At 37.4% G+C, this 13,548-nt stretch overlaps 1 protein-coding gene across 1 annotated transcript in view; it reads right to left on the bottom strand.

Annotated features, from left to right (window-relative positions):
- The window catches only part of LOC128867349 (protein Optix), a 62,275-nt gene that overhangs the window by 28,021 nt on the left and 20,706 nt on the right, over nt 1-13,548 (bottom strand). Inside the window, exons 2-3 of the mRNA XM_054108496.1 lie at nt 10,123-10,241; nt 8,598-8,847 (exon numbers count right to left, since the gene is read on the bottom strand). Of these exons, the coding sequence (XP_053964471.1) occupies nt 8,598-8,847; nt 10,123-10,241 (369 nt within the window). The remainder of the gene's footprint in view (nt 1-8,597; nt 8,848-10,122; nt 10,242-13,548) is intronic.

Below are 13,548 nucleotides of genomic sequence, written 5' to 3'. Positions count from 1 at the left end.
ATAAATATCAGAGCACCTTCAGTGGTGTGTTTGATTGACTTTTGGTTGTTGCTTTGGCGACCAATAAAAGTATGACATTAGTGTACCCCATCTTGAACGCCACGTAACTGTTGGTTTGTAGGTGATTTTCGTTTTAATTTTTTCCTTCAACGAAAAATCACGAACCCCAAAAACAGCTAATCTAAACTAGGTTTGAGAATTAAATGAGAATCAAGTCAGAGTTGAGAATGAGAAAAATTCCCTGCAAGGAAAAACAAAACCACACTTCATAAGTCCCCAATTATGGGCTTCTCTGCCTCTTCTCTTCTATGTTTCTGCTTTGAGTATACCATGTGGAGAAACACTTGCAGACACACTAATACATATTTAGTTAGATCGTGAGAGAAATGCCAACTCGTGCAGTAAGCGTAACATTATTTACAACAATATTAATTTCAGTTTAGTGAGTATTCAGATTTTCATTAATTCTCAAATATTTATTCGCACGTATTTTACTAGGTTCCAGTCAAGACTTTGTTGCGTTCACTTACATCTAAGTATGTATATTCAACCATTTTTGTACCTACATTTAAATATTAACACAGCTAGGGTTTATTCGTATACCATTTTTTAGTTTTGAACAACAATTACTTTTTTACAAAGGGTCGGTTAAATATCCAATTTGCTGACATGCAATAAATTTCGCAAAAAAAAAATATCTTAAAATGTTCTTGAGGTCAACGGTAATGCAGTAGAGTTTCTGCTTCAGCAACGGACGACGACAAGCACAAGAGTAATGCGCTTCCATGGAAGTGTTGAAGAAGGAAGAACAGACTTCACTCACCTAAAAGGCGCCTCCACTATTCCGTTGAAGAAGCTAAGAAGACAAGAGTTGAGAAGGTGCAAACAAAACGTGAACAAGTTAAGTGTGATGACGAGGCAGAAGTGTAACCCATGTAAGTGAGCAAGCAAATAATATTGAAAAAAAACAAAATTCAGTTTGTGGGTATGCATACGTATTTAAATGCTCATACAGAAATGAGGCTAGGAACCGATGGCTAAGGCTTTTTGCCAGCCGGCCAATGGCCATGTTAAGGCCAATGCTTGGTTGTTGCTATTGTTGCGTGAAAATGCAAAATATGTGGATAGTATATGGATATGCGCTACTTACAAAAACGAGCAATGAATTCCAGCAAAGACTACAAATTCAATAACAACCTTACTTGGAATAATCACAAAAGAGCAACGAGAACAACTACAATTACTATGAAAATACCGTTGAGAGCGAATTACGGGCTTATCTAAGTACGCAACCGTACTCACAAATATTTTATACTGTGAGCATGTACTTGTACGTACTAGGGTGATCGAGTGGTTTTTTTTTTTTTTTTTAAATAGATATTAGCAGGTAATTACTTGCAGCCGCCGTAGCCGAATGCGTTGGTGCGTGACCACCATTCGGAATTCAGAGAGAACATCGGTTCGAATCTCGGTGAAACACCAAAATTAAGAAAACGTTTTTTCTAATAGCGTGTGTATTTCTGCCATGAAAAAGCTCCTCATACAAAAATATCTGCCGTTCTGAAACGGCTTAAAACTGTAGGTCCCTCCATTTGTGGAACAACATCAAGACGCATGCCACTCATAGGCGGAAGAGCTTGGCCAAGCACCCAAAACTTAAATTTGAGTGAAATTAATTTTTCAAAATTTCCCAATAAAATGATGAAATTTTTGGTAATATTTTACTAAGGGGATTTTCCGAATTTTCAAGTTTTTCCGACTGCATAAAGCCGAAGTGGTATAATTTACCACCAAACTAAACACTCCGGAGCGCAGGCTCATCATTCTAGTAGTTTTTTGTATTTTTTCGAAAACCAGCGACGTTCTTATTTATTCAACTTCCTTTTTTTCTCACAAAAAAAAAAGATGGCATAGCTTAGATTATATAGAAAAACAAGTTTTATCCACAAACTAGTAATTCTTAGGCGTGTAAACTTTTATTTTTACATTTTAAAAAATGATCAGTTGCAGTTTTGACTAGTCAGTCGACGATGCTCAAGTTTCTGTAGCAATAAAAGGACTCTTCAGTGCATTTAGTGGCTCGACAATTTAGACCACTCGAAACCAGGTTTAAGCAGCAACTTTGACCAGGGTCACATACTCGTACTTGAAATACATCAGCAGTGCGATTCCCTAACGCATTTTAACGATATTCGTTTTTTATCTTCCCTTAACCACAATTTTAACGATTTTTCTGTTCAATAACCCATTTTATAACGCAAATCGATAGCCCAAAATCAGCTGTTTTGGTTACAATTCGATTATCGCAAACTAAACGTCAACAATTTTGGTTTGATTAACTCAAATGAAAAAACAAGAATTAGTAGTTAAAATTAAAACGGTGATATCACACTGTCAAAATGTTATTAAGTACATATTTGGTTTTTGATTTGTCGATTGGTGAGGAGGTGAAAATTGAAATTTGAAAAGGTCGAGCCAAGGAGCACTAGGAGATTTGGTGGATCCTAAAACACTCAGGCTAAAAAGCCCATTGTATGTACAGCGCTGGAGATGGGCAGATAGTCAAGGAGGAGGGAGAAAAGTATCAGAAAAAGATATAGGAAAGAATAGAGACAGAGATAGAGATAGTTAGCCCCGTGAAAATTTTCCATATTCTTTGGTAAATCTGTAAATATCCTTCAGTCTTAGAGAACGAATATTACTCATTCTTCCGACATCGGAACCCAAAACTCGTAGCCTTGCTCTAACAAAGACAGGACACTCACAGAGAAAGTGCTCAGTGCTATCCGCCTCCTCCAAGCAAGACAGGCATACTGGGTCCTCAATGATTCCAATGATGGTCATATGCTGACCCAATGGGTTGTGTCCTGTAATGATACCGACCAATCAACCGAACGTCTTTTCTTCCAAGTTTTAGTAGAAAGTTTGACAGTTTTCTGTTCGGACTTGTCACAAAACACTTTGCAGTTCTGCAGCGTTCTAGACCGGATCATCGCTCTTTATGTATGCTAGATTGCCTACATAATCGCTGATCCACTTCATGATTCCTGCGGAACTGAGGTGAGGAGGAAGTGAGTCTGCAATATGAGGATAGACGTTTGCTCTGGGATGTGGAAAATTCTTTCCATTTGGCTGCAGGGCAGTTCCTACAAGTATTAAGGTTAACTACAGACTTGACGGAACCTGTATGCTAGGAAGCTCATAGGTCTCAAAATATATTTAGGGGGCTCGTAAGATACCGAAGACTTCATATTATGAGTTCTCACATTCATGGTTCACATGGACTTTGGGACCTTGTGAATCACTTAAATATTTTGTTAAAATTTTCCTTGTAAGATATAAAAACTGAACGAACAACAGTAAATATCTGGAAGCGTCTTAATAAAAAATTGTGTGCGGTGAAACAAAAAAATCAAAATGCCTTTGTTAAGGGGACAGATACCTGTAAAATTTCGAAAAAAAAAATTTTTTTCATAAAATGTTAATATAATCCTTTAAGAATATGTCAAAAAATGATTAAAACGTAAATTTAAGTACTTCTTATATTATAGATCGTCAACCGTGACGACTCTATTCCTTGCGTTCGAGCGCTGGGAGAGGTATAGTTACGTTGCCGACTTTAGGCGCGATTTCTCAAAACTATTGTATATTTTTCGAATTGGCGTACACGATAACTCGAAAAGTTATTGATCGCTCTCCCTCAAATTTTGCATGCATATTTTTTATGATATTACTTTTTATGTGTTTTAAATTTTCGAAAGTTTTTCGAAAAAATAATTTTTTCGAAGCAAAAATAGTAGGAAAATTCGGCCCAAAATTAATTTTTTTTTTTAAGCATTTTGCTCCACGAATTTTTTCTCCCCATTTTTTTTAAATTCATATAGAAATTATGGCATTAATAAACAAAAAAATTTTTGGGTTTTTTGTATTCAGACCACTGACGCCGATCCTACAATGCCCGCCGATTGAGAAGCTCCGCTGCGACCTTCCTGGAAGAATTGAGTGTACATCCGCCATTTTAAATGATTAAAATACAAAAAATAATACTATTTTAATGTATGATATAAATAAACCGTATGCCAATTTTGAAAAAATGTATTGACTTCTTCATTTTAAATAATTTTAATGAAAATTAGGGAAAATATGGCCGTTTACAGGTATCTTCTCCCTTAAAGGAGATGTTTTTGTGTCTCTGAAAGGATTTTTTCTTTACTTGATTTTTAAAGTTTTCGTAGTATTAAAAAGCCAATGAAAAAAATTAGCTAACCTGTTATTGTAAGATTAATAATTATAGAAAAAAATAGCTCCCTAGGATACCTGGTGACCTGTGTGAACGGGTACCGCGCTTCGAGAAGAATAAGTACAGACTTTAAAATTACAAGAAAAGAAATATTAAGAAAACATGTTTTAAAGGCGAATAGGAATGGAAAGCTGATCTGGAGTAGGCGATAATAATAACTTCGTCAGTTTTGCTCCGATCGGCTTGACATTTTGGCACAAAATTTTTGAAATATATTATGAATTAAAAATATAATAATTAAGAAGTTAGAAAAAAAAATGTGCGAAAAAAATTGCATTAAGGCTGTGAAACAATTAAAAGAAATTGCACCGATCACCCTAATGCATACCTTACACCAATTTTTTGTAAGTGTGTGTGCACTTAACTGCTTGTGTATGTGTATAGTTTTTTCACCAACCGCTTTAAAGTGATTCTGTTGGCTTTCCATGGCAATGGTGTTGATTATAAAGTTACGTTCATGACGCTTTGAGTCGAAAGGTGCCAGGGGGAGTGGCGTGCATGCATTGTTATTAGCGTGTTAGCAGTTATCGGTACCCATACACTTGCATAAAAACCGGAACTAAAAAGATGAAAATTATTAAAAGCCCATTAAAGGTGAGTTGTGAATATGAAAAAGAAATGAAAAAAATAGAAACAATTCTAAGAAGAGGCGAATGCAGTAGCTGTTTGTTTTCGTGTTTGTATCAGAATCATGAATAAAAGTTTGGTGCCTAGGTGTTTGTCATACCAGGTAAAGCATTATGGTGGAAGTTAATAATAATACAATAATGATTTTAAGCCGCTAACGAACGGTAAATGGTTTTTATGAGAATCCTTTTCATTGTAGAAGTGAACTTGGTGCCATTGCCTGTGGACTGTGGAGAAAACGGTAATTTTACTTTGATATATCATTTCTCTGCTAGCGAGCGAATCCAAGGTATTTAGATTACCACAGGAGACATACGAGGGGGGTTTAATAAATAGCCGTGTTAGAAATGAAAACACCATTTTTTAAAAAAAAAAAATTATTTTTCAGCATGATCCCCTTTTAGAAAGATACACTTCTCCCAAAGCTGCGGCCATTTTTAGAGCCCTCCAAAAACTAGTTTCTCTCGAATTCTCCAAAATATGCCTCTTTCCCGGCGTTGACTTCCTCGTTTGAACTAAATTTTTTTTCCCGCGAATCATCTCTTCATGTTAGGAAAGAAGAAAAAGTCGCAGGGAACCAGATAGGGTGAATACGGGGGGTGCGCCAGCAATTCATAACGCAATTCATGCAGTTCGGCGGCGACAACTCCGGACGAATGTGTCGGGGTGCGTTATCGCGGTGAAACAGCACCTTCTTTTCCGCCAAATGCATCCGTGTCTTCTTAAATTTTTTTGTGCAAGCAGTCCAATAACTCACTGTAGTATATTGTCCAGTGATCGTTCTTCCTTTTTCTAAAAAATCCAGGAGGATGACGTCGTTCACATACCAAAAAATCGTCGCCATAACCTTTCTGGACCATGGGACTGTGTTCGCCTTCTTTGGAGCAGATTCACTGGAAGAAATCTATTGTTTTGATTGTTGCTTAGTTTTTGATGTGTAATGATGAATCCAGGTTTTATCAACGGTGCCAACTCGACGCCAAAATGTGATCAACCGCGGCACCCATCGGACCGACAATTTTTTCATCGCCAACTTATCATGTAATGCCACTAGAAAGGATTCAACGACACGCTGCTCTATGCATAACAGAAGCGATGAAAACCACTCCAACGGTGACGCTAGAAATGATACTCAGCATGCCACCTATTGACCTTATGACGGAAAACCTGGGGTATTCACCTGCAGCACCTTCAGTCACAGCTCAATAGGAAAGTGGAGCTCAGGTTGCACAGACTGCATGACTCCGTACTTTAATTGGGAGAGAAGGTTTCGCACTATTGAAGATTGAAGAGAAGGGATGGCTCAAAGGCATGAAGCCTGGCCATAGAACTTTTCACATCTATACAGACGGCTCTAAAACTCTAGACGGAGTGGGAGCGGGCATTTACTGCTCGAAACTAGGGATAAGGCAGCCTATCAAGCTGCCAGACCACAGCAGTATTTTCCAAGCGGAAGTTTTTGCTGTGGGGAGAGCCGCGGAGCTAGCCTACACAAGAACAAGAAAGAACTCAATAATTAATATATACGTGGACAGTCAAGCAGCAATAAGAGCAATAAGCTCATATTGTATTAAGTCCAAAATTTTCGACGGAGCAGGGAGGCCATAGAAAGGCTAGCCGCAAACTGTAGGCTGCATATCTACTGGGTACCTGGTCACAAAGGCATTATGGGGAACGAAATAGTAGATGAGATAGCAAAAAGTGCTGTTAGACTACCTTTTGAGGAAGAGAACGACATACCAAAACCGCAAAATACAATATATGTACAATGAATTGGACGACTACATGAAAAGGCGAGTGGAAGCTAGGTGGACTAATCTAAACACATGCAAAAGTCATGTGTAGAATTAAAGACAAAAAACTGACTCAATTCGTGCTTGCGCTCTCGCGAAAGGACTGCAGAACTATCATAGGTATACTAACATGTTATAATCTATTGGCTGCACATGCGTACAAGAAAGGGATTGCCAACACGGACAAATGCAGGAAATGCAGAGAGGATGTTGAGGAAACTTTAGAACACCTTCTGTGCGTCTGTCCGGCATTATTAAAAAAGCGTTTAAAATGCCTGGGAGCCCCATTGTTTGAGGGTCTGGAGGACGTCTCGAAAGCGGATCTCCCAGTTCTGTTTATGTAGATTCGCCAGAAGCGCTGACATCCTACATGATGTCTACTTTCAGTATTCATAGAGGTCGGTCTCCACCTGGTATCGCTAGGGGCCAAAAGGTCTATGCGTGGCTTATTGCCAACCAGGCTAACCTAACCTAACCTATCATGTAAAATATTAATTGCCGTTCCCTTCGACGCACTTATGGCCTCTGTTACTTCGCGCACTCTCGTTTGTCGACCAGTGAGAATCATGTCGTGGACTTTTTGAATGATTTACTCGGTAACGACATCTGCCGGGCGTCCTGGCCGCTCCTCATCAAAAACGGATGTTCGCCCACGCTTAGATTTGTTCAACCAATATCTAACTGTGGTCATAGATGGCGAAGCGTACCCATGGACAGCATCCAGCTTCGCCTTTATCTCCTCGCATTTTTCCCCATCCAAAAACAAAAAGCGAATTACCTAACGGTACTGCTCTTTTTCCATCTTAGCGAAAATCACGAAACAGGTCTTACTCGAATCGCTGTCAAATACAAACTAACCTCTCAATCCGTTTGAAATTTGTTTTGCTTTCGTTTGATTGATCGCAGTAACGATGCTAACACCAATTCTCCTTAGGAACGCCCTCTTTCATCAAATACGGGTACTTATTGAGCTGCCCTCGTATTTGGTTGAAACTATAGAAGTTGCTGACATTTGAGCAAAAATTAACCACTGTTGCATTTAGATCATTAAAGAGGTTTGAAAAAGGGAAAAGTTGTACATATCGAAAAGTATTATAATGAAACTTAAACAAATTTGCTTAATGTATTTAATTATTTACTCAACCTCAACTCATAACTTAATCTTTTGCATTATATTGTAATTATATTTGTACATTAGGAATTTACAAATGCGTTTGTACCATAAAATGCGCGCTAGTATCTTACGAAGTGCCGCTCTTAGCGGCGGTCAATTTGATGTGGCACCATGAAAACGCTTAACCGCAAATAAGAAATTGAGACGCCTGCATGCGGCCGGGGTCATCAGTGCGTTCGGCAGAGATCAAACGAATATCGTACGAGTATCATTGGTTGTGAATCTCTTCGGCGGTGTCTCAGTTCTCATCACTGGAAAGTGGTTAGCTCGTTGAGAAAGGGGTTTGCAATGCTAGTTCGAGCAGTGATTGCTCCTCCATATATATACATACGAACGCACACCTTAAATGCTCCCCCAAGAAGTATCGGATTCCCATTCACCATGCCAGGCTTGCTTGGCTTGACTTGGGAATTCGCCAAAGCGTGCTTGCAAGCTGTTACACAACACCCGTTCGCTCAACCATTCACTGATCGTGCTGCACACGTGCAAAATGACATAGACCCAACTGATTTATTTGTAACCAGCTGTCATCTGTTTAGTGGTTTTCATTGAAATGCTACACCTACCGATAATGAGAATGCGCCCTCCGTTTTGTGCAAGCACAGCAAAAAATAGTTAAAGAAAGTTTTGTATGAAAAATTTTCTAGAATTCGAATTTAAATAACCTTCTATTCCCTCAGCAGTTAGTAGTTAATAGACTCACCTATTTTTGGCAGCAGCTGCACGATCCCTTTGCCTTCGATTTTTGAACCAGTTCCCAACTTGGGTGGGGTTGAGGCCGGTTGCTTTCGCTAATTCACGTTTTTTTGTTGGATTCGGATACGGATCCTGAAGGTACCACTCTCGCAGCAAACTTCGCGTTCGCTCCTTAAAGCAATGTGTTTTTTGTTCACCATCCCAAATGGTTGGTGGCAGAGGAAACTTTTTTCGAACGCGATATTTATCCACAGGACCTTAAATTTTAACAGAAAGAAATTATTAATGGAGTTCGTTAGGCAAGGATGCTTCAGTGGGTAAAAATGTAAATTTACCAGGTGGCGCAAAATTAATCACCCAATATTGTTTTGCATAATTTTTTCAGCAAATAAAAAAATTTAAATAATTTTTAGCGAAGGAATTCTTTATTTTGATCTTTACGCGCTCCAGCGCTCCAAAATTATAAATCTTCCTATAGGGTGATTAATTTTGCGCCACCTTAACAACAGGGTTGTTAATAAAAATAAAAAAAATTAATTAAATAATTGGCGCGTACACTTCGTAAGTAGTTGGACCGAGCTCATCCCCTACTTGTTTTCCATAAAATGGAGGGACCTGCAGTTATAAGGGGTTAGAAGTAGACAGAATTTTCAAAAAATTGGCTCTTAGTTTTTTGCCTTTTTTAAAGTATAATATCGTAAAAATTCTGTGTGAAAATTTGAAGTGAATCCGACAAATACTTTTCGAGTTATTCAAGAATTAACAACGGGCGCTCGGGCGCTCCGAAATCGATAGCAAAACTTTAAATGCGTTTTTCTCAAAACTGTGGTTTTTGCGCTGGTTAATCACTGCAACTTAAAAACTGCTTGGTAGATTTCAATAAAATTTATACTGCTAAAAACATAAAAAATTCGTGCCTGATCGAAGCATTTTTTTTTTTTTTTTTGAAAAAGTTCGATTGTTTTTACAATTAAATGTCGGTTTTTTTCTCGAAAATCTGAAAAATATTTCCTGAGGCCACCATATTGTTAATTTTGATACGCGCACACACACATACTTTATAGCCACGGCGTCTTCCGCATAAAAACGCAAACGAACTGCATTTGGAAGCTTTGTATTAATTTGTGCTTTCACAATTAAACACGCGGCACTTCGCTTTCATTAGTTTGTTTAGTTTTAATCTCACAAATCACAAAACCTCCATGCCCTTCACTGAATTTTCACAAATATGGAATTTCTCCTTCTTTCGTTTGTTTTGTATTGCGAACTGAGCTGACGCCAGACTTGTCAAAATCGCGAGAAATAAAGTAACTGTTTTTTAATGGAGCCCCCTGAGCTACTCTATTCGCCTTGATAGCAAACAGCTGTTCTGATCAAACATATGGGCATCTCTGTTCCACCTTTAATAGATTCGCATTGAAATAAAATTTGGTTATTTTTATTTCCATGCGAAGAAAAGTCATACTTATTGAAAACAAAAAACTATTTGTTAACGGTATAAAAATTACTTAGTGAGTCCTTGTCATACATACCCAGTGATCGGCCGCGCAACTTTTCCGCTTCAATGTAGTGAGCTTCGAGCCACATTGCTTGTAACTTGCCATAAGATGCCTTTGTAAATTTATGATTTTCTATTATTGCATAAAGCTCCCTGCAAATGAAATAAAGAAATAATTTAAATAAACGCGGAATATCAGAACTACGTTTTTATTTATACAACCGCCAGGTATTTACTGGGAAATTTTGTAACTGTTAAATATAGTTTTGAATTTGAATTTTACAATAAATGTGAACTTTCAAATAGAGTCGAAGGGAAATACGCCCAAATACGCATATCCAGAAACATTCTTGATGCTTGATCGATTATTAGTTTACAGAACTTAATTATCATATTTCGCTTCGGAACTCAGTTCCATTGACGAAATTTAAATTTCTGTCGTACAGGACCCTCTGCGGTTTATATTGAAATCAGTTTCGTGGACTGCGAAATATTATTTGCATAAATATAACGAAAATACAGGGTAAACGTTATGAAGTGCTACCTATTCAAAACACCATAACTTTTTTGTGTGAAATTAGTTTTTATTGATTTCGAAGACCAAATTGTTCAAAAATGATTACAATTTTAACATACATTCACTTTAGCTCGATATGACCACCTTTTGTCTTGACTATAGCCTTCAAACGGTCAAAAAATGAGTTGCATGCGGTTTTATTGATCCACCTCCATAGCGTTTTGTAATGCTACCAGTATCATTGTAACGTTTTATAGCGCGATACACAAACATTTTATTAACTTTGAGATGACTAAGCTCACGAACAATGGCTGGTTGAGATTTTCCAGCCAAATATAACGCAATCACACTATTACGTTTGAATTCCATCACAGAAAACAAAAATCAACAAAACTGAGGGGCAAATGCTTTTGATCGCTTATAAACAATATATTGAACTATCATTAGAACAATTTTGACGTTGATGTTATGAGCTGTTTTACTCGTACAGATGCAAGCAGTGTGAAGTGGTTCATATCGTTCACCCTGTAGTTTAAATAAGTCAATATTTTCCCAACTTATTTCCACACATTTCAAATGAGAACTTCATCAAATTTTGACATTAACAGAAGCAAATTCGTAATTTCCTGTATCTATAGAAAATTTATAGGAAAGTAAAATGCGGAAAACTTTGTCTTTCATTTTTTTCTTAAAATCAGGGGTTTCAAAACACTTGTTCATGGCGAGGAACAAGAATGAGAGCATTTAGAACTGCGACCTGAACGATCCATTGTGATTGATTGTGAGTTTGATTAGTTAGCACGCAAAATCCGAAACTGTGCCGTAGCTGATTGTTTTGAATGGCTGGTTTAACCAAACTATAAATAGGAGATTAGGAGATTCTGAAAATTTGGATGCGTTCCCTTGAAAGATGCTGCTTGACAAGCAAAACGCTGATTTCATGGTGAAGGTACCAGCTATTCTAATTTCCAAGGGTTTATTAGCACACCCGCCTATAAATAAATTCATAGCTGGTAGACTTGAAAGAATAAAAGATTCTTAATATGTCGCTTAGAATATATTGAATACCTATTTCACTTAAAAAAAAAACACTTAAGCGTCTACTTTTGACTCAGCACAAACAGATGTCCACGTCGCTAAACATATCCACAATGATTTAAGACGCGCGCAGGTTCGTAGACGAAATAACTAGCAGCCTATGAGCTAACCAGCCCAATGAGGTAATTTCTTTCTTGGACTGTTCCGCGGGCAGAGTGGTAGAGAGGTGTTTAGCACGTAGGTGTAGCTGTGAGGCTGCATGTCGTGCATACTGCTATGCCGGTATAGCAGTACTCATGAGAGTTTCCTCTTCACGGGCGTCATCCCGAAAAAAAAAATCACAGATTCATAGATTTTGCACACTACTGTAAATATGCTATCGCTTATATTGTTTGCTAACGGCACGCCATTTCTCGTGCGCTTTTATCGTTGCGGATAGAATTCTAGCAAGCGTTGCAGTCATACCACCCGCTACGACATCAGTGGCGGGGAAATTGTTACATTTTGTCCAAGTACTTCTGATGAGCTTTCGAAGTATTTGTTAAAAGTCTGCGGCTGACACTTTCTTCTATCGCCTATAAGATTGAATTATTTTGGGTTCGCACATAAAGAAAACCTGCCTGCACATATAAATTTATGTACTTATTTAAACACATACAAATGCATGTATGTATGTATGTAAGTATATGTTTAAGTACGCTCACGTATTTACTATTGGAGGGATATTTAAAGGCAATTGATTTGTGTGCTTATAATAGCAAATTTTATTATATTTTAGATTGCATTTAATTGAATCGGACTCATAAATGTCGTTTAGGGTATTTCTTAACAAAGAATAGAAGTGAAAAGATACCTTCGCTACAAAAAGTTTATTTGTACCAATAAACGACTGTTAAACGTTGAAAATTTTAACTTTTATGCTTTCAATTTTATTTTATTTAGTAATTTAAATAAAGGTGCAAATTGGAAATAGATCGAACTGTTATTGAACAAGCGATGAAGTTTAAATACCTCGGGGTGGAGATCTTCAATGACCGCAGCTTTATTAAGGCAGTGCGAGAAAGGTTATTAATATTATATTAAAAATCTGGTTTAATTAATTCTGTATTCTACTCTTCTCTTCTGTTCGTCTATGTCGCAGTTTTCTAATTTTCGTAGCAAAAAAAATTGCATCCTGTTCCAAAATCGAATTCTATGTTATGCCCAAAAAGAGTTGATTGGCTATTTTTTCATTTAAATTCGTAAAACTTTTGGTAATTCTTGATAATTCTTTGCTATTCGGAAAATAAAAAAAAAAAAAACAAATTCAGTCCGCTCAAAATGTTCAAAAATTCAGCTGTTGATTTACATAAATCCCCTTCCGATAACAAATTCACATACGTACGAGTATATCTGGGCGATTTGGACTGGAATCAGAGTATGTCGTAAGATGCTGGTTTGCCCTAAATGTCTGGCGAAGATCAGCGAGTCAACTCTGCAATGCTGTGCGAATAGAAATTGCGATACGAAAGCAAATTGTATTACAAAAACAATTTATTGTCAATGTTGAGTTGAGTTGAGTCTGCTTTTAAACTATATTTCTGTAAGAGATATGTAATTTGTAATTTCATTTCCCATTGCAAGTACAATTTGCATCGCATTACAGAGTAGACCCCCAGGAAAACGCGCGCTTGTACGGAATACAAAGGTGTGACCCAGAATGATACAATACAAGATTGAGCCGTCCCAATTCGCCGTGACTTCAGCACTGCGCGGAAAAGTAAGCGAAACAATGGAAGCTACTAAACATAAGCCACACAACACTCTTTCTTGCCATGGCGTCATCGGTAAAAAAATTGCATTTGGAGGTATTTTTGCAATTCGTGCCTTCACAATTTAGCAGCGTCATTTCACATTCATTAGTTT

The sequence above is a fragment of the Anastrepha ludens genome, chromosome 6 (genome assembly GCF_028408465.1).
Source record: "Anastrepha ludens isolate Willacy chromosome 6, idAnaLude1.1, whole genome shotgun sequence".
NCBI classification, from domain to species: domain Eukaryota; kingdom Metazoa; phylum Arthropoda; class Insecta; order Diptera; family Tephritidae; genus Anastrepha; species Anastrepha ludens.
The sequence above is the reverse complement of the archived record's forward strand: the minus strand, read 5'-3'. Positions and strand labels throughout refer to the sequence as shown.